This window comes from Perognathus longimembris, chromosome 17, assembly GCF_023159225.1.
Source record: "Perognathus longimembris pacificus isolate PPM17 chromosome 17, ASM2315922v1, whole genome shotgun sequence".
NCBI classification, from domain to species: domain Eukaryota; kingdom Metazoa; phylum Chordata; class Mammalia; order Rodentia; family Heteromyidae; genus Perognathus; species Perognathus longimembris.
In genome coordinates, this window is record NC_063177.1 from 36,629,923 (window position 1) to 36,656,467 (window position 26,545).

Here is a 26,545-nt window from a genome sequence, read left to right on the forward strand (position 1 = left end):
CACACACACACACATATGATTTCCCAGCTATCAGTTTGTGATGCCCTTCATTGGCTAAACTTTCCCAACAGTTAAAAAAAAGAGAGCCACCCCATTGAGGGGCGCTCACAAGAGAAGTCAATTGAGTCAAATTTGTGCCTGCACAGGAAACCATTCCACTTCCTTGCTTTTCTGCCAACAGAAACAATTCGTGGTGGCTATCCCACTTCCTTTTTTCCTGGCAATATCAAGCCTAGGAGTTAAAGCTCTTGAGTTAAAGGGGAAGCAGACACTTGGGAGGTGGAGACAAGGGGATGAAGAGTTTGAGGCTAGCCTGGGCTATATCACAAAAATAGATAAAATGGAGATAGATAAAAAGCTTCAAGGCTCTTAGGAAATTCTGCCCCTTTTTTCTTTTTTTGTAGTATTGTGGCTGAACTCAGGGCTTTGCACTCACTAAGCAGTGCTCTGCCACCACTTGAGCCACTCCATTAGCCCTTTTTGCATTTTTCTTTGAGATAAGATCTCCCTTTTTGCCCAGGCTAGCCTACACTATGATGCTCCTGTTTGTGCTTCCCTATGGTGCTGGGATCACACGTGCATGCCAATGTGCACTGGTCAAGATGGAGTCTCATGAACTTTTTTGTCTGGGCTGGCCTCAAACTGTCATCCCCTGATCTCAACCTTCCAAGGAACTAGGATTACAGGCTTGGGCCACTGCACCTGGCTTAATTCTGATTTTTCTGTCTCATTCCTCCATGCTAGAAAGAACAAACCACTGGCTCAAAGGGCATATGGCTTCACCCCAAAATGTTATGGCACCTACTACAAATTAATTCTGGGTTAAAGACTGAAACGTGGAGCCAAGCTCAGGTGGCTTATGCCTATAATCCTAGCTACTCAGAAAGCTAGGCTTTGAGAATGGAGGTTCAGAGTCCAGGCAAATGAATCCAAGAGACTCTTGTCTCCAAATAACAAGCAAAACAAAGGAGGAAGAGGATGACAACGACAAAGAAGAGGAAGAAGAAAAGGTGGAGGTGGAGGTGGAGGAGGAGGTGTGGCTCAAGTGGTACACTGCCAATTGTGAATGAAAAAAACAGAGCAAGAGCATGAGGCCCTGAGTTTAAGTTGTAGTATCTGCACACACACATTCAAACTTGATGGCAAGACCAGGACTTGATACTGGAGAAACTAGAAGAGGCTAAAACATTCTGAGAGGGATGAACTGTCCCTCAGCCAGAATGAACTGTTCTAATGTGAACACTCAGGAATGTTCTATGTGTTAGTTTGCAGCATAACTGAGTGTAGCACAGTTGAAATTATTATAAACTGGTCAGCTCATAGCTCCCAAATCATCTTTACTACTGACTATACAGCCCAATAAGAGGACATTTTCAACCCTGTATGTTGCTGAACGTGATCTGTATCTGACTTGGACCCGGCTCCCTTTTCTAACGCCTCACTCTAGGGATTAGCTGTACTTTGGGTTTTTTGTTTGTTTTTTCGTTGCTCAAAATTTTATATCCCAGAGAATTTTATTCCATTTCAATAGAACAGTACCTACTGGAATAGCTATTACATATTTTTCATCCTATGTTAGATACGTGTGGGAGGCGGGAGATTGAGCTGGGGTTGTTGATCCAAAGAAATAGGAGACTTCTTTGTTTATTTGTTTTGTTTTTGTTGCCAGTCCTGGGGCGTGGACTCAGGGCCTGAGCACTGTCCCCGGCTTCTTTTTGCTCAAGGCTAGCACTTTACCTCTTGAGCCACAGGGCCACTTCCGTCTGTTTTCTATGTATGTGGTGCTGAGGAATCAAACCCAGGGCTTCATGTAAAGGAGGCGAGTACTCTACCACTAGGCCATATTTAAGCCCCAGAAATAGGAGATTTCTTATCTTCCCAGGGAGATGAGAATAGGGAGAGTGACAGTGTCACTTGAAATGAAAGATATACATACATATACATACACACACGTGCACACATACACACACATATTTGAGAGAATGGACACAGACATCAGGACCAGCAAGGTTCAGAGAATGGTCAGAGAGGCAGACCCTAGCTAGCCCTCACCCACCAGCCTAGGAACAGGGCACTTAAGCCTCTCCTGGTATTGCCAAGAGCACTTGACACTGGAAGAATCCACAAGATCGTGTTACACCCTTGCTTAAAAATCTTCCATGGCTCCTCACCAATTGTGGGGTAAAGCTTTAAACTCCCCAGCCTGGCATTCAGTGCCTTTCCTGATGTGGCTTAAGTCTCTGCCAAACTTCTTTTCAATTCACTCTGTGGCAGGGCTTTCAGAGCTGGGGATACAAAAACCCAGCGATGTGGTCTTCATTTGGTTGGGAAGACAGACAACGATTGACATGTGCAAGGTGGTGAGAGCTATTGCTGTTGTGTTCAAAAGGAGATGGAGGGCTGGGAATATGGCCTAGTGGCAAGAGTGCTCGCCTCCTATACATGAAGCTCTGGGTTCGATTCCTCAGCACCACATAGATAAAAAAATGGCCAGAAGTGGCGCTGTGGCTCAAGTGGCAGAGTGCTAGACTTGAGCAAAAAAAAAAAAAAAAAAAAGCCAAGGACAGTGCTCAGGCCCTGAGTTCAAGGCCCAGGACTGGCAAAAAAAAAAAAAGGAGATGGAAAAACACATTAATATAATATGCCCAGGAATAGGAATGAGAGGGCTGACTGCTATAGGAAGTAGTATAGAAATACATTTGAAATATATCTGAAGCTGAGCAGGCTCATGCCTGTAATCCTAGCTACTCAGGAGACTAAGATCTGAAGATCATAGGTGAAATCAGCCCAGGCAGGCAAGTCCATGAGGCTCTTATGTCCAATGAACTGCAAAAAAAAAAAAACCAGCAGGAAATACAACGATGGCTCAAGCTAGCCTTGAGTACAAAAAGCTCAGGGACAGCATCCAGGCCCTCAGCTCAAGCCCCAGGATTGAAAAAGGAAAAAGAAAGAAGGAATACATTGTTCACTTTAGGAATAGTGAATGTGTGCACAGGGACACAGGGCTGGACTGAGGGTAGCAGCACAAGTCAGAGGTAGTAAAAAGGAAGTAAGAATGATACAGGAAAGCCAGGTACACACATTATAACTATAAATAAATAACAGCCACCTCTATTAATCAGCTAGCTACAAGGCTAGTACTTTTGACCATTTTATATCAAGGAAGAAGTGCTGTCTTAACATTGTCTTTAGCACAATGGCAGACACGTGGTAGCTGCTCTATAAATGTGGAGTTGGGAAGAGGGATGGGTAAAAAAGAGGAGGGAGAGGAGGGATGGCGCAGGCCCATAATCCCAGCACTGAGAAGGACAAGGTAAGAGGATTACGAGTTCTAGACCCACCAAACTACACAGAGAGACCTTGTTTCACACACACACACACACACACACACACACACACACAAAGCTGGTTGCCACTGGCTCATGCACACCTACAATCCCAGCTACTTGGGAGGCTGAGGATCTGAGGAGCACAGTTTGGAACCAGCACAAGCAGGAAAGTCTGGGGGACTCTTAACTCCAATTAATGACAAAAAAAAAAAAAAAAAAAAAAGCTGAAAGTAGAGATGAGGCTCAAGTGATCATAAAAGCTAAGGAACAGTAGTATCCAGGCCTTGAGTTCAAACACTAGTACTGGCAAAAAAAGAAAAAGAAAACAAGAGAAAGAAAAGAAGGGAAGAAAGAAAAAAGGAGAATGTTGGGAACTGAAGGATGGCTAACACGGGGACAAACAGCAGTGACAGGAAGGCTGGTGTGACCATGCCAAGGTCTCATGGTCAGGAGGAAGGGTAAGAAAGTTAAAGTTAGCTGCTGAGGCTATAAGCCAGACTGGGACATCTCAGATGCCACTGGGACCATTGGAGAAACAGAAAGCTTTGAAGCATTAACAATCATGCCTGGTGTGTGAAGGAAATGTGCCTTTGCTTTTCTGTTCTGCACATTCCTGGTCAGTCTCTCTCACCTCAGTCCTAACAGTACAATGTGGAATGTAAAGTCACTGGAATATCAAGCTTAGGATAGCACACCAAAAGGTGAGCTTTTGTTTTGTTTTTATTTTTGCAGGTCCTGGGGCTTGAACTCAGGGCCTGGGCACTGTTCTTGAGCCTCTCTGTGCTCAAGGCTAGCACTCTGCCACTTGAGCCACAGCTTCATTTTTGGCTTTTTCTGAGTAGTTTATTGGAGATAAGAGCCTCATGGACTTTCCTACCTGGGCTGGCTTGGAACCTTGATCCTCAGGTCTCAGCCTCTGGAGCACCTAGGATTACAGGTATGAGCCACAAGTGCCTTGCAAGGTGAGCCCTTTCGTATCTTGCCTCACATAATTCTATGAGCCACCAGCATAAATAATGAGGAGGCTGAAAAGCTAAGAGACAACTTGGGCTAGGTATGAGGATGTATGCCGATTAATCCTAGCAGTAGCCGACGCGGGGCAGGAAGGTGTAGTCTGAAGTTAGTCTGGGCTACACCTTGTCTCAGAATCCTATCAGGGATAAAAATTCAATCATCAGTTCTAATCTAATGGAACTTCTGCTTCCAGCAGCCCCTCTCTTTCCTGTGTGACTTCCACAGGAACTGTTGCCCAGAGGGCATGGACTAACCACCCAAACTTCCCCCATGTCCTAGAGCTCTGATGGCGGAGGGCTCAACAATGGCCACCACTGCCTCATTTGTTACCTGCCACCATAGAGAAAGTGACGTGCTGGAAAACATATCCCTAGGACTTAGAAATTGCTAAAAGAGGCTGGGGAGAGTGGCTTTACAGGCATGAGCCGCCAGCACCAGGCGGTAAAGCTTTTAAAAAACTGTTAAGAAGAAAATATAGGAGACAGGCTAGGAATATGGCTTAGTGGTAGAGTGCTTGCCTAGCATGCATGAAGCCCTGGGTTCGATTCCTCAGCACCACATACACAGAAAAAGCCAGAAGTGGTGCTGTGGCTCAAGTGCTAGCCTTGAACAAATGAAGCTCAGGGACAGGGCCTAGGCTCTGAGTTCAAGCCCCAGGTCTGGCAAAAGAGGAAGAGGAAGAGGAGGAGGAGGTGGTGAAGGAGGAGAAGGAGGAGAAGGAAGAGGAAGAGGAGGGGGGGGGGCTTAAAAGCCTGGGTGAAAAATTCACAAAACTCCTTTTGGGGAGCTGGGGATATGGCCTAGTGGCAAGAGTGCTTGCCTCGTATACATGAGGCCCTGGGTTCGATTCCCCAGCACCACATATACAGAAAACGGCCAGAAGTGGCGCTGTGGCTCAAGTGGCAGAGTGCTAGCCTTGAGCAAAAAGAAGCCAGGGACAGTGCTCAGACCCTGAGTCTAAGCCCCGGGACTGGCAAAAAAAAAAAAAAAAACTCCTTTTGCTGGGAATGTGGCTTAGTGGCAGAGTGCTTCCCTAGCAGGCGTGAAGCCCTGGGGTCGGCTCCTCAGTACCACATAAACAGAAAAAGCTGGAAGTGACACTGTAGCTCAAGAGGTAGAGTGTTCATCTTGAGCAAAAAGAAGCTCAGCGACAGTGCTCAGGCCCTAAGTCCAAGCCCCAGGACTGGCAAAAAACAAAAACAAAAACAAAAACCTCCTCTCAAGGGAAGGGGGTTACACAGATTATGCTGTATGGTATTCACAAATTGACATGTTGAATTTAACCCCTCTGTACAACTATTTAAAGATAATAAACTCCATCTTGACCAAAGGTTGGTGTTTAGGGGTACATGCCCGTCAACCTAGTTTTGGAAGATGCACAATGGCTGTCATCCTAGTGACCCAGGAAGCACTTGTAGGAATAAGGCAATCCAAGCCAGCCTGTGCAATGGCTCAAACCTATAGTCCTAGGTACTTAAGAGGCTGAAATCAAGAGATCTCAGTTGGAGGCCAGCCCAGGCAGAAAAGTTTATGAGACTGACTACATCTTGAACAATGGCTGGGCATGGTGGCTTGTACCTTTCATTCTCCTAAAGGAGCATAAATAGGAGGATCACAGTTTAGGCCAGCCTGGGCAAAAAGTGAAAATCTATAACCAATGCAGGGACTTTTCTTTGGTCCCCTCTCCAGATGGAGAGTTCCTGCTACTTCCTTTCACGGCTAGGGGGGAAAAGTGGTAAGCATATATATAACTCAGTGGTAGCATTTTTCCTAGCATGTGCAAGGCCCTGGGTCCAATCTGCAGTATCACCAAAAATATGTTTCAAAGATTATACACATAGCCAGGCACTGGTAGTTCATGTCTGTAATCCTAGCTACTCAGGAGGCTGAGATCCAACCTGGGCAGAAAAGTCTGTGAGATTAGGTTTTTGGGTTTTTTTGTTTTTGTTTTTGTTCCAGTCCTGGGGTTTGAACTTGGGGCCTGGGCGTTGTCCCTGAGATTCTTTTTTTTGCCGGGGGGGGGGGGGGAGTTAGGGGTACATGCCCGTCAACCTAGTTATGGGAGAAGCACAGTAAGTGGCTGTCATCCTAGTGACTCAGGAAGTACATGTAGGAATAAGGCAATCCAAGCCAGCCAATAAGCCAATGGGTTCAATTCCTTATTGGGTGGCCAATAAGTGCATGGCAAGCTGTTTAGTATAATTTGTAATCAGAGAAATGCAAATCAAAGAAACAATAAGATACTGTTTCACACTCATCAAAATATCTATACTCAAAGATAGTAGCAACTGTTGACTAAGACTTGGAGCAGCTAGAACCCTCACATACTGCATGAACTATGACAATAATGACGCAGCTGCTCTGGAGAACAGTCTGGCAGTTTCTCCAAGGAGCAAGCACACAGTTACCATCCACTGTCCCATTTCCCTGACCACCTCGGTAATCAGCCCTGGTTCCTAAAACGGCCAAATGTCAGCCCGGGCCAGCCGCCCTGGCCTGGGGGCTCCCTCCGAAGGCCTCTATTCCTTAATTTCAGACCCTTTGAACTACATTGCACTCACTAAAATCAGTTCTCTTCTGATTGTTCCCCTTGTTTCCGACACACTCTTCTTCCACACAGATCAGGGGCCACATGCCCCATGCTCCATGAGAGGAGCTCCTATGACAACACTGAGTTCAAGGCCTCTCTTTTCTACTCAGAAGCAAACCAACTGACTCAGGAGAGGATAAGCAGCTCTTGTTATCAATAAAGACAACCATCCTTCACACCTGCTCAATTCTAGCACAGACCAGCAAGACCAGATGCCCAAATAAATGAGAAACTAAAGAGTCAGAGGGGAATAACTGGAACCTCAGATGGCAAAAACGGTGACAGCAGGCTTCTAAAGGAAGGGAGCTTTTCCAAGCAAGGCTAGCAATTCAAAAGCAATGTGGTCCCAATGCCCTGGGGAACCGCAAGATTTCACACCCTATTTCTGGGCAAGTCTCCATTTCCCAGAGGGTGACTGAACCTTAGGCCTTGCTGCAGGCTGGAATAAACCCATAAAACATGAGACCAGGTGGGGGCCGGTGGCCCACACCTATAATCCTAACAACTCAGGAGACTCATCTCCAATGAACCACCAAAAAGCTGGAAGTGGAGCTATGGCTCAAGTGGTAGAGCATCAGCCTTGAGCAGGAGAGCTCAGGAACAGCACCCCATGCCCTGAGTTCAAGCCCCATGACTGGCATAGACAAATGAAACAAAGCGAAACACGAGACCAACTGGCTTCCAAAGCAATGGTGCTTAGCACGCCCACCACAACCGCCACTGCCAGCTGCTCGGTCAACATGCCCAAAGCCAACGCTTTTCCAGCTAACCCCCCAAACTTTCTTAAAAGTTAGTAAAGAAGGGGGCTGGGGATATGGCCTAGTGGCAAGAGTGCTTGCTTCGTATACATGAGGCCCTGGGTTTGATTCCCCAGCACCACATATACAGAAAATGGCCAGAAGTGGCGCTGTGGCTCAAGTGGCAGAGTGCTAGCCTTGAGCAAGAAGAAGCCAGGGACAGTGCTCAGGCCCTGAGTCCAAGCCCCAGGATTGGCAAAAAAAAAAAAAAAAAAAAAAAGTTAGTAAAGAAAGCAGGTGACCACCGTGTCTACCTACCACTCAGAGGATTCCATCCGATGTCCACAAATGGGCAGATCCACTGCCTACCCAGCAGAAAACCAAGCACCGTGCAGTCTCCCATGAACTAGCAAGCACAGGTGCACAGCTTGAAACACATTCGGGTTCTCCAGCAAGACCACAGTTCTCACCTCCCTTGAGCCATGGCTGAGAAAGAAAGGAACAGGAGAGCTGCCACTGGCCAACACAGCTCCCATGGTTCTCACCAATGAGCTGCATCTCTAACTAAAATGGCTTTGCAAGCTACTCCTCCACCCAAAGGACCCAAAGTTCCTTCCAGCTAGCTGTCATTTCCTGACCCTCAGGCTTCTACTAGTTCTCTACACAGACAGGATGCTTTCTAGTGAGAACCAGGATGTGAAGTAAATAAAGGACTGACTTCCAGAAAGGGACACAGGGTTCACATTTTGATGACCCAGTTTCCCTAGAAATGTCAGATACCCCTGGAGGCAGCAAGAAGCAGAAGGAACAACCTCTGCTGGACAAATGGCCCAAATCAGCCCCTAGAGGTCTGTGCATTAAACCAACGTATACCCTACCACCTGAGGATACTCACTAACCCCAGGGATGGCACTGAAAATGGTAACCTGCCCCAAACTGAGAAACCAACAAGGACTTCACATATCCTTACTTGTGCTTTTCTAGATTGGAAAGAGAGATCTAAAGCATTGGCTCAGACTGTGGTTACTCAGTCTCCAAAGCCTCTAGCTCCTTTGCCAAAGCAAAGCAAAGTCTTGCTGATCTTGAGCCCCTTGATCTTTCTATTTGTTCTTATGGGCAATTTCAAGAGTGCAGAAAGGCCAGGGAGCCTAAAGAGTTGTGAAGTCCATCGGAAACCTAAAGCTTAATTTCTCCTCATTCCAAACTTCCATTGGCAAAGCACTTAGTGTTTCAGGTTCTTTTCCTTCCTCTGCTCATTCCCAATGCACAGACTCAAAAAACAAAACAAAACAAACAATCAAAAACAGAAAGAAAGAGAGAAAGAAAGGAAGAAGGAGAGAAAGAAAGAAAAATGGTCAGAAGGCAAGGAACAAGTAGCTGGAAGAGGAAGGAGACAGACCCTAAACAAACAGCATCTAAGCAAAGTCATCTGTTCAAACACTGTCCAGATCCAACTTCCTGGCAGAAGCTACTGGACAATCACAGCACCCAGGGACCTCTCATCTAGGACAATAATCACCTTTACCACATCCTAGGTAACCAAATGATGGATGAAAACAATGTCTCTGAAATGAATGCCACAGAAAAGAAAGACACGTTACTTTTACTATGAATAATCCTTGTGATCATCAGGCCTTTCACTTGTCTCAGGTGGTTGTAGTCCCTCTTCTCCCTCACTCAAGGGGACCATGGTAAAGTGCCTGTGGTTCAAGAAAGCCTGTGCTTTCTCCACTTAATGCACCTCGTTTAATCAGCAGCAAAAAGAAACCCAGCAAGGATTTCCACAGTCAGGGGTAAGGAGGCCTGGAGGATGGGAAACTTTGGGCAGCCACACACCACACCACACCACACCACACCAAGCAAACGACCACGAACAGGACGATTCTGGCAGGCCAGTGCCACTGGTCCTGTCAACGGGATAATGACATGGCCAGCCGGCTGTAAGGGACAAGGGGGAATTACACATGCAACCAAGAGGGTGGGCTGAGAAAACGCAGAGGGGACGACGAGGGCGATCTCACTGCGCCCGGGCCTTCCCTCGGAGGTCCAGGGGCCGCCCGAAGCCAGCACACGACGCAGGAACCCACAGGGGCTGGAGGGAAGGGGAGAAGGCGCCCGCATACCACCGAGACGCCAGGCCTCGCGTGGCGTGCGGGGAGTGCACGCCCGGCCCGACGGCATGCAAGGGTGGGAGGGCGGGCATGCAAGTGGCTGGGTGAGGGGTGGCAGGCGTCACCCACAGGACCCCGCGGGGCGAGGGCCGGGGGCGTGGGAGGGGCGCGCGCGTGGGGCGCTGGTTACCGTGTGGTTCACCCCCCACATCAGGACGCTGAGGATCGGCTCGCTGGCCCGGAATAGCTTCACTTTCTGGCACACGAAATGCTTCTTCTTGGTCTTGGTTTTGCTGGCGCTGAGCGGCGCCACCGCCACCGCCGTGGTGCTGGTGCAGTTGGACGACATGCCCGGGGCGGCGGCGGCGGCGGCGGCGAAACGGGGGGCGGCGGAGACGGCACACAAGCCAGCGGCCCCAGGCCTCCCCCGGACCGATCCCCACCCCCGCTGCCTCACCGAGCCATGGTCGCGCCCGTCCCGTTACCTCCCCACCCCGCCCCGGTGGTTCCGTCCGCCCCACGCCCCGCCCTCCCCGCTCCGCACCCCGCCCCCGGGCGGCGCCGCGGTCCGCCGTCACCACACGCTCCTCTCCCCGCCGGGATGGGATCGCCCGTCCCGGGCAGACCGCGGCCGCCCCGGCCGGCCGGAGCGGGGGTGGGAGCGAGGGGCTGGGAGGGCAGGGGCGCCGGGCCGACCTCACGGTAACCCTGCGGCCAGCACTCCCTGTCGGGGCCCCCAAGGCCCCGATTTGGCTCTTTTCCCTCAACCTGAGGTGCCAAGATGGCGGCGGCGCCCCAGCACCGGGAGGGAAAAGGGGACGGGAATGCGGGGAGGGTGGGACATACCATCCCCACCCCGGGGGAGAGAGGAGGAGCACAGCTAGGGGAAAAGGAAGTCTACCCTGGAAAACCAGGGAACGCCCCCTCGCTCCACCCCGGCGTGGATCTTCCCACTCCCCTGGGCCGAGGGCGGGCCCCACCCGCGGGACACGCCCCTCTCCCTCAGGGCCAATGAGAGGGGCAGGCCCGGAACCCTTAGGTTTTATGAATGGGCCCCGCGCCCACCCACCTGCTGCATTAGCTAGGCCTCAGCTGGCCTAAGGGGCTAGAGAGGAATAGCACCTGGCAGACACCTAGCCTAAGATTCTGTCTCATTCTCCGGCTTGCTTCATGAAATCTAAACTGTCCACACTTCGTTACATAATTCCCCGGGGTATTGGCACGAATCACGGGGACAACATATTCTGCTGGAGAGTATGAAAACTCAGTACTTTGCACGTGGTCGTTCTTTACACAGTTGCAAAAATAAAAGTAGACTTTATTACCAATTAATTTAAAAAAGCATTAACAGTGGCATAGGGCAACAGGATGAGGTGATTAAATGAACATTACATTCATTTTAAGCAGAATTAGAAATTAGTAGAACAAGAAAATAGCCCATATATTGTGTGGACCAAGAATGTCTTGATGCTGCGCTGATACCTATGATCCCTAGCTACTCAGGAGGACTGAGATTTGAGGACCAAAATTTACAGCCTCTCAGGGCAGAGAAATCCAAAAGACTCTTTTACCTCCAGCACATTCTGGAATTGGGAGGTGTGGCTCAAGTGGTAGAATGCCAGCTGGGAGTGTAAAAGGAGGACAGGTCAAGGCCCTTAGTTCAAGTCCGGGTGCAAATAAGGGTCTCTGATGAAAAAGAAGGATAAAGCCCCTTGAGTCTTCTTTATGTAATATCTAACTAATAGTAGCAAACAGCTGCTGAAAACCTAGAGTTGTAGTAAAGTTATTACGTGATTTTTAAAAAGCCATGAAACACTTTTGTTTTCTTTCAGGAGAATACTTGCAATGTGGTTGTGACTCCTAAAACCATTTGACTACCCCATAGCACTGATCTTATTGGAGACTATGCACTGGAAAAGACAGATACTCTAGATATTATCAAAAAACCCAGGCTCCTCACAAACCTGCCTGATTCAGAAAGAAAAATGAGCTAATTTGCTTTACTGTTAATCACTCTCCTATACCTAGTGCAATCACTAATAAGACTGTTGAACAAAGCTTTTTTTAAAAAAAGCATGTAAAAATTATACATTTGTACGTATACACATTATACACACACACACACACTTTCTTTTTTTTTTTTTTTTTTTTTGGCCAGTCCTGGTCCTTGGACTCGGCCTGAGCACTGTCCCTGTCTTCTTTATGCTCAAGGCTAGCGCTCTACCACTTGCGCCACAGCACCACTTCTGGTGTTTTCTGTATATGTGGTGCTGAGGAATCGAACCCAGGGCTTCATGTATGCAAGGCAAGCAGTCTACCACTAGGCCATATTCCCAGCCCCACACATCATATTTTTACAATTAAAAAGTCAATGATTATTTAAGGTTTTTTGTATTGTTTCATCTTGCAGGTTCTTTGTCATCCTCTTGGATCTACCCTAACCAGACATCCTCCTGTCACATCTTAACCTGGTAAGTACAATCTGTCTAGGTGGCTCTGGAGAGGTTTCTGACGGCCGACATGAGGGTGTGCAATGGGACTACTGACATGGGCGGGGGGGTGGGACGGGGACAAACATCACACATCCAGAGAGTACTTTCCAGAGCACGATGAGTATTCACCGCAGGGCTGACTATACAATGTCCACACATAAAACATAGTCAGTACCCATGGTGTACCCAACCAAAGTTACCAATGATCCCATAATCAAGTCACACTGGTTCTCCAAAGATGAAGGGTATCTCAGGAATCAATGGACAGAGGTCACTTTGAACAGTGGTGGGTTGACATCTGTAGAAGTCATTTAAACTCTTATAAAGAGAATTTTTAAGGGGTCAGCAGCCTCCCTGGAAACGTCAGGAAAGCCGGTAAGAGAGGAGATGGTATTCATCTTTTCATGAAGTTCTTCTCCAGGGCTATTGAGGTTCTCTGTAGAGAATGGATGTTCCGCTTCACCCGGTCCTCCAAGGAGGAAGTACTCGCACTCTCTAGCTTCAGGCGGCTGGAAGAGAAGACAGACTAATGCAAACAAAAGACATTCTCAACTGGTCAACTCCCTAGCAGAATGAGGAGAGAGACAGGTTGGTAGCCATAAAGCAGCTGCAGAAACACAAGCTCTTTTCAGCCCACACAGATAATTTTCAAGTGACTCCATCTGGAACCAAATTTTTTCAATGCCCATAAGGGAAAATTCATCTGTTTTAGGCAAAAATCTCACTGGAAAAAGGTTTTCTGAGCCATAAATTCTTCTTTATAAAAAGGCCAAGGAATTTCAGTGACTTAGGGAAAAAAAATTCAATTCTCCTTCATACAGAAACACTTCCTATCATCTGACCAGAAGCTGGACAAACTTGGCGCAGAGGCTGAGCTCTGGGGTTCTCCAGGGCAGACACAAACACATTGGGACCCAAAGAATCCTACTGGACTGTCTGTGAGACAATGCCCCTGGGCAGAAAGAAGATGCACTTACTGGATGAACTTCCCATCCCGGGAGTCCAGCTTCTCCAGCCTCTGCTCCCGTTCCTCTTCCTTCGCATGCCTTTTGAGGATGTTCAGCCGCTCCTCCTCCCTCCACTTAGCGTTTTCCATCATCTCCTGACGTTTCCGCTCTAGTTCTTCTGCTGAGAGCTTTCTGATGAGCACAAAAACCATCTCTCATCAGTTCTACCTCTCTTCCAGCAAGAAATCAGAAGCAGCATACACAGACAGAGGTCAGGCAGGACCCCAGGCCCTTTGATTCATGGCTAGCTCCAAGGAAATGCCCTGTCCAGTACTGCACCAGCCTGAGTTTTCTTCCTTTTAACATCCTAGTCAGGAGTTTTGATTTTTAGTGAAGGATTCTACAATCACATTTAATAATCTCTTTGTCCTAAAACAAAAAATATGAAATAAGCTGAGAACCAGTCAGGTGCCTAAATTTAGGGCAATTATATCCCTATTACTCAACAATTTATAGAACAGATTGGGTTATTCCAACCTCCCCATAAGAGATGGCTAAAACTCATAGATGTAGCCCCGGTATGGAGCTTGGACTCAGGGCCTGAGCACTGTCCCAGGCTTCTTTCTGCTCAAGGCTAGTACTCTACTACTTGAGCCACAGCACCACTTCTGGCCTTTTCTATATATGTGGTGCTGAGGAATCAAACCTAGGGCTTCATGTATACGAGGCAAGCACTCTGCCACTAGGCCATATTCCCAGCCCAATCCATTACTTCTGAAATGGGCATGTGTTATAGTTTGTATTTATCATGGTATGACAGACTCTTCTTCAAAAAGGAAAAAAATAACTGAGTGCCAGTGGCTCAGTTATTTTTAAGAGTCTCAGTCCATGAGAGTCTTATCTCCAAATTAACTACCAACACACCAGAAGTAGAGCTGTGGCTCAAGTGGTAGAGCACTACCCTTGAGCACAGAAGCTCAGGGATAATGCCCAGGCCCTGAGTGCAAGCCCTAGAACTGGTGCAAAAAAACCCTCAAACAACAAAAAAACATTAAATAAAGCTGAGCACCAGTGTGGCTCATGTTAGTAATCCTAGCTATACAGGAGGCTGATATTTGAGGATTGCAATTCAAAGCCAGCTAGGGCAGGAAAGTCAGTGAAACTTTTTTTTGTTGTTGGTTGGGGGGTTTGAACTCAGGGTCTGGGTGCTGTCGCTGAGCTCTTTTGCTCTAAGCCAGTGCTCTACCACTTTGGGCTACAGTACCACTTCCTGTTTTCTGGTGGTTAATTGGAGATAAGAGTCTCATGGACTTTCTTGCCCAAGCTGTCTTTGAAGTATAATAGTCAGATCTCAGCCTCCTCAGTAGCTATAATTACAGGCATAAACCACCACTGCCTGGCTCTTGCTGGCTTTTCACTCAGCATGGTGCTCTACCACTTGAGCCATGCCTCTACTTCCAGCTTTTTTCTGCTTAATTGGAGATAAGAGTCTCTTAGATGTCTGCCTAGGCTGGCTTCAAATCTTTTTTTTTTTTTTTGGCCAGTCCTGGGCTTTGGACTCAGGGTATGAGCACCTTCCCTGGCTTCTTCCCGCTCAAGGCTAGCACTCTGCCACCTGAGCCACAGCGCCCCTTCTGGCCGTTTTCCATATATGTGGCGATGGGGAATCAAACCGAGAGCTTCATGTGTAGGAGGCAAGCACTCTTGCCACTAGGCCATATTCCCAGCCCTGGCTTCAAATCTTGATCCTAGCTACCATTATCCTTAAAAGTATTTGGTGCCTGCAATCCCCGAGCCTTTCCTCAATCTGCTAGCTTCTCATCAGTGTCAGGCACTTCACATTTAGTTTTTTTTTTTTTTTGGCCAGTCCTGGGCCTTGGACTCAGGGCCTGAGCAGTGTCCCTGGCTTCTTTTTGCTCAAAACTAGCACTCTGCCACTTGAGTCACAGCGCCCCTTCTGGCCATTTTCTTTATATGTGGTGCTGGGGAATCGAACCCAGGGCTTCATGTATATGAGGCAAGTGCTCTTGCCACTAGGCTATATCCCCAGTCCCATACATTTACTTTCTTATAATCTCCATCCTTCGCTTTCACTTTCCAACAAATAATTTGTTAATATCTCTTTTCTAGTGTTATCTCCTTTTCCATTGCCTTTATGGTTGTAAGCATTTCATTTATTTGTTTATTAATTTATATAAAAGTTGGTTTGACAAAGGGGTCAAATAAATTACCTACTTTCCCTGGTGTGAGCTGCCTCTACATTCTGTACAGTCTACAGTTAAATCTACTGTACTCTGGGCTTACCTGGTGTATCCAGAAGCATGCCGCCTCTGGTAGACCTCCTTCTTAGGTGATGGGCTCTTACTCTGGCCCCTTTCTCTCTTAGTTCCCTTAGAGCTGTGCCTGTAATGGACACAGAAGAGGAAAGTATCTTCAATACAGGAGAATTTTACCCTTATAGTCTTAAAACTATTATCCAAATGGAAGAGTAAAGGGGGAAAATCTACCAGCACAATATATTCCTACAAATATGTGGTGCTGGAGGTCTCAGGTTTACACTGAGGTTGGGAAAATGATATAAATGAAAGAATACAGCAGAGATATTTGAGAAAGCCAATGATGGACACCATCAAAAGCAATTACTTAGAGGTGGGGTAGGGCTCAAGTAGTAAAAGATGTACCCAGCCTGCAGATGCCCTGGGTCTCATGCAGAAAAACAAAAACGACAACTGCTGTGACCAGGCTCCTGTGATCACAAGTTATTTCCTAGTGAGTTCCCAACTCACAGTTTGCTGGGCCTTGGGGACCGTGATCTTCTGCCCGGTGATCGAGACCTCCTATCCCGGGACCCCAGTTCCCTGTTATTTTTCTTGCTGGCATGTCTGGGGGGTGAGTGGGAGGAGCTTCTGGACCTAGAATGGTTCTTCATCCTCTTTTGCTCAGCCACCAGAGAACCATGCAGTCCTTGATTATGGTCACTGTCCCTGACCTGTATCATTAAGGAAAGGAAGGGAAGAAAAGCTTTCGTAGAAAAATTCAGATGTTCAAGAGAAATTGTAGTCAAACAAGGAAAGAATGAACAATGAGTTTCCGAATGGGGCCAACAGTAATGACAGACAAGAATCCAAATGCAGGAAGTTACCTTCAGAATCCCTAAAAGAATGTAGCTACCTAACCACTTTACCTGGCTTAAGCTTGTCACTAGAGCCAAAGGAAGAGCAAGAGCCAAAAGCATAAGGGACAAGATCAAAGGTTAAGCATACTGACGGAGGGATGGACCTGCTGGTGCACACATTGAATCCCAGCAATTTGGAGACTAAGGCAGAAAGACAGAAAATTCAAGGCCAGTCTGGGCTACATGGCAAGTCTTGGGGCTAGCCTGGGGTATTCAGCTAAACTATCTCAAAGGGTGGTGCAACCAGGCATGATGGTGCAACATTTCTAACTTCAGGACTAGGGAGGCAAAGCAAGAGGACTGTAAGTTCATTCATAGCCAGCCTGAGCTACACAGCAAGTTCCAAGCCAGCATGCTTATAGATTAAGACTCTGTCCCATAAAAGTCAAGGGCAGGGGCTGGGAATGTAGCCTAGTGGCAGAATCTTTGCATAGCATACCTGAAGCTCTGGGTTTGATTCCTCAGTACCACATACCCAGAAAAATCCAGAAGTGGTGCTGTTGTGGCTCAAGTGGCAGAGTGCTAGCCTTGAGCAAAAGGAAGCCAGGGACAGTGCTCAGGCCCTGAGTTCAAGCCCTAGGACTGGGTAAAAACAAAAAACCCCATCAAGGGCTGCTGGCCAGGCAACTCAGGCTACTCAGAAGACTGAGATCTGAGGATCATGGTTCAAAGCCAGGCGAGGCAGGCAAGTCCATGAAACTCTTATCTCCAATTTACCACCAGTGGTGCTGTGGCTCAATGTGTTAGAACACTAGCTTTGAGTGAAAGAGTTCAGAGATAGCATCCAGGCCCTGAGTTCAAGCCCCACAACTAACAAAAAAGAAACAAAAAACAAGGGCTGGTGACATAGCCCAGTGGTAGAGTGCTTTCCTCACATATTCCAAACTGTCTTTTTTGATTCTAGGAACAGAAAAAAAAAAAAAAAAAGAATTCTGTGGGGTGCCCATTGGTCAAAAGTCATCAAACTGCTTATTTCATGTAAATTATCTGCAGACGGATGGGCAGAGTGCCTCAGATAAGAGACTCAGGGATAAAGCCTGGGCCTATTCCCCAGCAGCCCCAACCTTCAATGTCCAAACTCTGCTATGTATAGTTGTCAGAGTGGCACGATGCAAAGCTCCACAGTCACTCACTTTGAAGAGCCCAAATCCCTACCTGTAAGCCATATCCAGGGACTTTGGGCATAACAGGAAAGGAAGCTGCCATCTTCTTTTGAGACCTAAGAGATCAAAATACATGTACTCATCAAGAAACAAAATTCAGACAGGTCCAATTTATTTATTTTATTTTTTGCCATTCCTGGGCCTTGGACTCAGGGCCTGAGCACTGTCCCTGGCTTCCTTTTGCTCAAGGCTAGCACTCTGCCACTTGAGCCACAGCGCCACTTCTGGTACTGGGGAATTGAACCCAGGGCTTCATGTATAAGAGGCAAGCTCTCTTGCCACTAGGCCATATTCCCAGCCCCCCAGGTCCAGTTTAAATCTTCCATGCTGAAACACACACACCCTGCTTCCAACGGGACCTTTCACACCTCCCAGCTATTACTTGGCAGTGTGTTTCTCTATTTGGACTGTCTTTGCTGGAAGATGTATCAGCACAGTCAAGTTTTTTCCTGTGAAAATCCGTGGGCCGAACTTCTCAGCCTCAGCGCCTGAACACATTCTCCTCTCACCTCATGTTGCTATTCCAGGGACTAATGGTGAGTCAGCGGCAGCAGAGCTGACTGTTCCCATGGGGAAGACGCAGAATGGGCCCACACGGGCCCATTAATCCATTAAAAAAAAAAAAAAAAAAGCCTACATGAAACTCAGTTCCAGCTGGAGGACTCAAGTTGAGATCAAAACAGTCACCCAGGTCTGACCTGAGATCCACTGGGCTAAAGCCATTGTGGAGGTCTCTCTCCACTAGCACACCCAGAGACCCACCCACATTTAGCATCCAAGGGAATTCTAGTGCCAGCTGGCCAGCTCTGTGACATGGGACCATCTTAGGTGTTCACCACCAAACTCCCACTGCCTGGCACTTGCTGGCACAGGGCAGGCGCTCAGTCCTCTCGGAGGGTGAAGGAGTGAATGAACAAGAGAGACACACTGGCCTCTGTGTGCTCACCTTCCCCGGCTGTGCTCATCCTCACTGCTGGACCGACCACTGCTCGAGCTTCTGTGCTTGTGTTTCTTGTGCTTCTTCTTCTTCTCCTTCTTCTTCTTCTTTTCCTTTTTCTCCAGACTCATTTGCAACTAGAAAATACCGAGAACATAACCATACAAGATTACTAGGACCCCTGTGAATCCCCTGTGCAGGCATTGGATGACTGATGTACAAATATGACTTCATGCTGTACACAAGTCCAGAACATTACTACGGGGTCCCTGGCAACAAACCTAGCTGTACACAAGTGTACCCTAGATGCACAGACAGCAGCTCCAAAAGGTAAGCAAAGAATCTAAGTTTTTAAATATTCCCCAGAACCATTGCCTTGGAGTTTCCATCTTTCCCATTCAAAAGACCTCCAACTCTACTGAAAGCAATCAGGGACTGTATGGTCAACCTTAATTTTCTTTACTAACTCATTAAAAAAAAAAACGAAAAAAATAAAACTATGATATGTCACGTGACCAATAAATGGACCCTGGAGCTTTATAGCAGAGCCAAGGATATACTCTGGTCTCTTGGACATGCCATGATGACATTTTTCACAGACATATAACATACCTTTCTTTTCTTTCTTTTTTGCTGGTCCTAGGGCTTGAACTCAGGGCCTGGGCACTGCCCCTAAGCTTTAATGCTCAAGGCTAGTATTCTACCACCACTTGAGCCACAGCTCCACTTCTGGCTTTTGGATGGTTAATTAAGAAAATAAGAGTCTATGGGGCTGGGGATATGGCCTAGTGGCGAGAGAGCTCACCTCGTATACATGAGGCCTGGGTTCAATTCCCCAGCACCACATATACAGAAAACAGCCAGAAGTGGCGCTGTGGCTCAAGTGGCAGAGTGCTAGCCTTGAGCAAAAAGGAAGCGAGGGACAGTGCTCAGGCCCTGAGTCCAAGGCCCAGGACTGGCCAAAAAAACAAAACAAAACAAAAAGAAAATAAGAGTCTCACAAGGGCTGAGGATATGGCCTAGTGGCAAGAGTGCCTGCTTCATATACATGAGGCCCTGGGTTCGATTCCCCAGCACCACATATACAGAAAATGGCCAGAAGTGGCGCTGTGGCTCAAGTGGCGGAGTGCTAGCCTTGAGCAAAAAGGAAGCCAGGGACAGTGCTCAGGCCCTGAGTCCAAGCCCCAGGACTGGCCAAAAAAAAAAAAAAAAGAGTCTCACAGACTTTCCTGTCCAGGCTGGCTTCATTCAAAACATGATTCTCAGATCTCAGCATTCTGAGTAGCTAGGATTGTAGGGATGAGCCACTGGTGCATGGCCCATATCTTCTTTTCTTAAAAAAAAAAAAAAGGTAACCCATGGTGCTTTTTCCAACCAAAAGACTAAAAAAGAGCTGGGTGCCAGTGGTTTATATCTGTAATCTTAATTACTCAAAAGGCTGAGATCCAGAGGGTCAAAGTTTGAAGCTAACCCAGGCAAAAATGTCTAAAATAACCAGAAAAAAAGCCAGATTGGAAGTGTGGCTCAAGTGGGAGAACAATAGTACACCAGCTGAGCAACCTTGTTGAACAGAACAAAGCATGAGTTCAAATCTGAGTACTGGCACACATAGTTTTAAGACTGGTTGTATAAATTATGAGATAGGGTACTTACCTAACAAGCACAAAGCCCTGTGCTCAAATCCCAAATAAGGAAGTTTTAAAGGCCCTGTGTACTTCCCTGTGGTAAGAAGTAGAGAAAAGTTCTTTTTATTTTGTCAGTCCTGGGGCTTGAACTCTGGGCCTGGGCACTGTCCCTAAGCTCTTCAGCTCAAAGCTTAACACTCTACCACTTGAGCCACAGCGCCACTTCTGGTTTTCTAGTGGTTAATTGGAGATCAGAGTCTCACAGACTTTACTGCTCAGGCTGGCTTTGAACCTCGATCCTCAGATCTCAGTCTCCTGAGTGGCTAAGAAAAGTTCTTATTCTCACATTGAATAGCTAAAAGACACCCTTTGTTACTACTGACTCGATACACAACTTACCAATTCTTTGATTTTCTTCATTTTCACAGGATTGTTCAATACTTCTCTTTTTTTCTCCTCTTCTTTTTTCCTAAATGGAGAAAAATACAAAACTCACGACATTTGTTTGTGTGTGTGTGTGTGTGTGTGTGTGTGTGTACCAATACTGGGCTTCACATGTGCTTTGCTTTTTTTACTTAAGGCTGGCACTGTACTACTTAAGCCACACTTCTACTTTGAGCTTTTTGGTTCTTAACCAGAGATGAGAGTGTCTAGGATTTGTCTGCCTGGGCTGGCTTTCCAGCCTGGGCAGGAGAGTTTTTGAGAACCATATCTCTATTTAAACACAGAAAAGTGGCACAAGTGTTATAGTGCCAGCCTTGAGCAAAAGAAGAGTTAAGGGACAGTGCCTAGGCCCTGAGTTCAAGCCCTGAGCCTATAACCCCACCCACATGGAGATAGAGATGGGCATCTCTAAGCATCTCTGTAACAAGCCCCTTCCCAGCTCCTGAGGAGTACCTGATGATGAAGAGCGGGTCTTCCCGGATTTTGCTGGCCATGTCAAGAAGGGAATTGGCACCAGATGGGGCAAAGATAGAACCTGGGAGGAGTCCTGTCTCAGAAGAGCAGCCAGCCTCTTTTTCCTCCATCTTCTCAAAAACATACTTGTCAATGGGGCGTCCCAACAAGTACTCGTCACGGTTCACCATCCCACCGGGACCCTGATACATCCAGTCTAACTTTTCTTCTTTTTTCCTGAGTGAAAAAAAACAATTTTAAAAATAGACTCCCACAAAAGTACAATACCCAAACACCTCTCCATAGGTATATAAAATAATATGCACATTGAAATGAACCCCAAAGATATGGAAACAAAGGACTTTTTTCTTTTTTTTTTTTCCTTTTTCTGATGACTCTGTATTCTTTACCTTATATAGGGTGTATTCACATGCACATCTGTGGGAGAGTGGGGGGAAGGCACAGAGCAAGGATGAAAGGGTGAAAAAGTATACCAGTGGAGTGCACTGGAACTATGCAAGGGCACTAGTGGCTCACACCTGTAATCCTAGCTACTCAGGAGGCTGAGAACTGAGGATCGAGGTTCAAAGCCAGCATGGGCAGGAAAGTCCAATAAACTACTCCAAAAAAGCTGGAAGTGGCACTGTGGCTCAAAGTGGTAGAGCGCCAGCCTTGAGTGAAAAAGCTCAGGGACAGTGCCCAGGCACTGAATTCAAGCCCCACAACTAACAACAACAAAAAAGATGAAAAGGAAAGGGAAAAGGAAGGGGAGGTGGGAGGAGGCAAGGAGGGGAAGAGGGGAGAAGAAGGGAGAAGAGGAAAGGAGAGGGGAGGAAAAGGGGAAATGGGAGGGGAAGGGAGGTAAGGGAAGGAAGGAAGGAAGAAAATGGCACTAGTGGCTCGTGCCTGTAATCCTAGCTACTCAGGAGGCTGAGATCTTTAGATCTTGGATCAAAGCCAGTGCGGACAGAAAAGCCCATGAGACTATTTTGATTGGTCCTAGGGCCTTAACTCAGGGCCTGGGCACTGTTCCAGAGCTCTTTCACTCAAGGCTAATATTCCACCACTTTGAGCCACAGCCCCATTTCCACTTTTTGAGTGGTTAATTGGAGATAAGAGTCTCATAGGGACTTTTCTACCCCAGCTGGCTTCAAATGGCTGGATGGCTTCTGAACTGTGATCCTCAGATCTCAACCTCCTGAGTATCTAGGATTACAGGCAAGAGCCACCAGCACCTTGTTTTCTCGGTTTTTAAATGGGGAAATACCTGGAAAGAAAGCACAAAAAAGCAAAGTAATTCTATAGGTTTGGGGGTGTTTTTTTTTTTTTTTTGGTCAGTCATGGGGCTTGAACTCTGGGCTGGGTATTGTCCCTGAGCTCTTCAACTCAAGGCTTACACTCTAGGGCTGGGGATATGGCCTAGTGGGAAGAGTGCTTGCCTTGTATACATGAAGCCCTGGGTTTGATTCCCCAACACCACATATATAGAAAACGTCCAGAAGTGGCGCTGTGACTCAAGTAGCAGAGTGCTAGCCTTGAGCAAAAAGAAGCCAGGGACAGTGCTCAGGCCCTGAGTCCAAGGCCCGGGACTGGCCCAAAAAAAAAAAAAGGCTTACACTCTACCACTTTGAGCCACAATGCCACTTCTGGTTTTCTGGTAGTTAATTGGAGACAAGAAGAGTCTCATGGATTTTCTTGTCCAGGCTGGCTTTGAGTTATGATCCTCCATCTCAGCCTCCTGAGTAGCTAGGATTACAGGTGTGAGGCACCAGTGCCCAGCGATTGCATAGATTTTTTGCTACTGCCATTATTAAGGGTATAGACTAGGTTCTCTGTCAAAGCTGGAGATTAGCATCTGCAAAGGGGTTTTTCCTTTGTTAGGGCTTTCTTGTTTAAATGGAAGGTCTTGCTTTGTTGCCCAGGCTGGAGTATTATGGCTATTCACAGACATGATTCCACTACTGATCAGCATGGGAGGTTAGACTTGCTCTGTTTCTGACATAGGCCTGTCAACTCTCCTTAGGCAACTTGGTAGTCCCCCACTCTCGCAAGGTTGCAATACTGATGCAGAATTTAATGCATACATCTGGTCAAAATGGAGTGCTCCAGCCCAGAATTCCTGGACTCAAGGAATCCACCTGCCTCAGCTTAGAAGTAGGTGCGACTATAGTTACACACCACTGTGCCTGGCAACCAAGAGATAGTAGAGACTTGTGGCTCCTAGCTACTCGGGAGGTTGAGATCTAAGGATTAAGGTGAGAAGCCAGCCTGGGCAAACAAACCTGTGAGACTCATTTCCAATTAACCAGCAAAAAGCCAGAACTGGAGGTGTTGCCTTCAAGTGGCGAAGCACTGCTCAGCTAATACACGCCACATGGGTGAGACACCTACAGCCAGTCCTACGATTGCTCACACACCAGGCTGCACAGCTCCTCACTTACTTGACAGCCCCAACATCCTCTGCATAGCGTTGCATCTCTTCCCGAGCCCTCTCCTCCCGCAGCTCCCGTTGCAGCTCCTCAATCTTCTTTCGCTCAGCCTCATGTTTCTGCTCAGCCTTCCAGACTTTCTCCACATTTCGGAGGGTTTGCGGGTGCCAGCTCTTCTTCAGGTTCTGTAGGGAATGGAAGGAGGGACAATTCAGCAAGTTGTGGGTGATGAGTGTGACTGGCACTGCCTCATTCACTTCTCTCCTCTAACCAAGCCATGCCAAGGCATGCGTGTAAGGAGAAGACTTCAGGCTGAGAGGGTAGCTTGGTGGTACAGCACTTACTCAGCATGTGTGAGGGCCTAGTCCAAGCCCCAGCACAGAGAAAAAGGAAAGAAAGAAAGGAAAGTGAGAGTTCTTGAACCATGACAGTGTTTGTGTTTAATAAATCATTCAGTCAGTGGCTGGGAATGTGGCTTAATGGTAGAGTGCTTGCCTAGCATGCATGAAGGCCTGGGTTTGGGCTGGGAATCTGGCCTAGTGGCAAGAATGCTTGCCTCATATACATGAAGGCCTGGGTTTGATTCCTCAGTATCACATACACAGAAAAAGCCAGAAGTGGCACTGTAGCTCAAGTGGTAGAGTGTTAGCCTTGAGCAAAAGAAGCTCAGGGACAGTGCCCAGGCCCTGAGTTCAAGCCGTAGGGCTGGCCAAAAATAAATAAAATAATTCAGTCAGGTGCCAATGGCTCACACCTTTAATCCTAGCTGCTCAGGAGGCTGATATATGAGGACTGCAGTTCTGAGCAAGCCCAGACAGGAAAGTTCGTAAGACTCTTATCTACAGTCAACTACCAAAACGTTCAAAAGTGGAGCTATTACTGAAATAGTAGCAGACTAGCCTTGAACATAAAAGCTCAGAAACAGTGCCCAGGCCCTGACTTCAAGCCCCAGGACTGGCAAAAAACAAAAAAAGAATACCTCATTGACACAGGACATTCTTTTTTTTTTAATTTAATTTTATTTTATTTTATTTTTGTGCTGGTCCAGAGCTTCAACTTAGGACCTGGGTGCTGTGTCTGAGCTTAGTGCTCATACCACTTGAGCCACAGCTGCACTTCTAGCTTTTTGGGTGGGAATTGGAGATAACAGTTTCATAGACTTTCCTGCCTAGGTGGTTTCACACCAAGATCCTCAGATCTCAGCCTCCTGAGTAGGTAGGATGACAGGCATGAGCCACTGGCACTCAGCCACTTTTTACTTCTTTCAATCCAATTTTGTTATTATTTTTGGAAGTACTAGGGCTTCAGCCTAGTGTCCCTCACTCTTGCTTGGCTTTGTTGTTCATGGCAGATCCTCTACCATTTGAGCCACATCCCTGGCAAGACTTTTTGCTGGTTTATTGGAGCTGGAGTCTCCTGAACCTGCTCAAACTGGCTGGCTTCAAACCTCAACTCTCTAGATCTTGGCTTTCTGAGTAGTTAGGATGACATGCATGAGCCACCCACCAGTAGCTGGCTGGACATCCTTTTTTTTTTTTTTTTTTTAATGCCAGTCCTGGGTCTTGAACTGAGGGCCTGGTGCTGTCCTGAACTTTTGTGTTCAAGGGTGGTGCTCTACCACTTGTGCCACAGTTCTACTCCAGCTTTTTGGTGGTTAACTGGAGTTACCTGCCTGGGCTGGCTTAAAACTGCAATCCTCAGATCTCAGCCTCCTGAGTAGTTAGGATTACAGGCATAAGCCACCAGCACCTAGCTGGTCACCCACTCCTTTTTTCTTTCTTTCTTACTCAGGGTCTTGCACTTGCCAAGAAAGTGGTCTTCTACTGATCTAAATCCCCAACTCTTGGACATCTACTCTTATGAATACAACCTTCCTTTCCTAGTGTCCACTTGACTCTCAAATTCCTAAACTTACTTAAGTCCTACTAAGACTTCTTTCAACTTGTGTCCCACAATCTCTCCCCTGGCTCTGATGTTCCCCTTCACCATCAAAGATTGTTTCTCTCTTCTCTTGTCTTCCTTTCCTTTCCCTTCCCCACCCTTCCTCTCCATCAACCACTACTCTGGTACTGCTTGATAATCAGAGCAAGTTTCCCTGAGGAAGGAACATCTAAAGAAAGTTAAAAATGTGCCTACTGAAGTGGGGGAAGGGAGTAGAAGGTAGATTTCCAAACAGAGGAAACATTCTCACTGCAGTCCCAGCCATAAGAAAGAACAAAGCATGAATAATTTTATGTGGGGAGAGGTTGAGTACAAGCTGGTGGAGAAGGGGTAAAAGATGAAGATAACTACTAAAGGAACTACTAAGGGCCTCTCAAGCCATTTAAAGAGACTAGACTTATCTCCAATTAAGTACCAAAAAGCCGAAATGGAGCTGTGGCACACAGTGATACAGCACAATAGCTCAGGGACAGCACCCAGGCCCTGAGTCCAAGCCCCAGGAGCTGTGTACACACACACACACATACACACACACACACACACACACACACTAAGGAGATGTGTCCACAACATACTAAACAAAGGCTGGTGCTATGACCTCAATATCTGCCTCCTCTCTTAGCCATGGTTTCAACTCTCTACCTTCTCAGAATTTCCAATCCACCCGGGTTGGAGCACACAAACATCACGAGCCACCACTCCGACGAACCTAGAGCATCTTTCCAGGTTCCGCGGTCCAAACAATCTCCCTCTCTAAGATACCGCCCTCTCCTAGAAATGCAAGGCTTCGTTCCCATGGTTACCCACCTCCCTACGCCCCCCCCCTCTCTCTCTCACACACACACACTCTTCCACCCCACCCCCTTCCAATCTCCATCCTCAGACAGTCCCCGACCTCATTCTTCCCTCACTCGGGCCTGCCCGCACTTACCAGGTCTCCGCCTCCCATGGTGGTGGAGACGTGCCCTCACTCTTCGGCTATGGACGGACTCAGGGAAGATCGTGGGCAGGGCAAACGTTGGGAGACGGTTCCAAGGCCACCGAACAGGATGTGCTCCCAGAAGGAACTGGCAGTCGCTGCCAGAGCCCAGTCTAGAGAGCACTTCCGGGAACGACGTCCTATTGCCGCGTCGCCGTCGCGGAGAGGTGACGTCGTCA

At 47.3% G+C, this 26,545-nt stretch overlaps 2 protein-coding genes and 1 long non-coding RNA gene across 4 annotated transcripts in view; 1 reads left to right on the forward strand and 2 right to left on the reverse strand.

The window, feature by feature from the left end:
* Pip4k2b (phosphatidylinositol-5-phosphate 4-kinase type 2 beta) overlaps positions 1-10,238 on the reverse strand; it is a 29,117-nt gene extending 18,879 nt beyond the window's left edge. The window contains exon 1 of one of the 2 annotated variants that reach the window (XM_048365226.1): positions 9,972-10,238. In XM_048365226.1, coding sequence (XP_048221183.1) covers positions 9,972-10,130 — 159 coding nt within the window. In that variant the 5' untranslated portion in view covers positions 10,131-10,238. The remainder of the gene's footprint in view (positions 1-9,971) is intronic. The other variant, XM_048365227.1, reaches the window with a different exon arrangement.
* A 2,137-nt stretch (positions 10,239-12,375) lies between these two features.
* Positions 12,376-26,512, reverse strand: Cwc25 (CWC25 spliceosome associated protein homolog). The gene is made up of 10 exons (XM_048365225.1): positions 26,319-26,512; positions 23,459-23,631; positions 21,018-21,254; positions 20,520-20,589; positions 18,505-18,632; positions 17,551-17,614; positions 16,007-16,209; positions 15,525-15,623; positions 13,251-13,412; positions 12,376-12,782 (listed from the first exon to the last, which is right to left on the reverse strand). The coding sequence occupies exons 1-10, from the start codon at positions 26,334-26,336 to the stop codon at positions 12,668-12,670; spliced, it is 1,269 nt and encodes a 422-aa protein (XP_048221182.1). The 5' UTR covers positions 26,337-26,512; the 3' UTR covers positions 12,376-12,667.
* LOC125365265 lies at positions 17,570-18,170 on the forward strand. The gene is made up of 2 exons (XR_007213678.1): positions 17,570-17,662; positions 17,865-18,170. It is a non-coding gene; the product is annotated as an uncharacterized LOC125365265 (long non-coding RNA).
* Positions 26,513-26,545: the final 33 nt, after the last annotated feature.

Excerpts from the sequence above, each read along its gene's own strand:
- Cwc25 (XM_048365225.1), bottom strand. Across the intron at positions 21,255-23,458 it reads GAGGATGTTGGGGCTGTCAA|GAAAAAAGAAGAAAAGTTAG; the intron begins GTAAGTGAGGAG and ends TTTTTCACTCAG. Across the intron at positions 20,590-21,017 it reads GACCCGCTCTTCATCATCAG|GAAAAAAGAAGAGGAGAAAA; the intron begins GTACTCCTCAGG and ends TTCTCCATTTAG.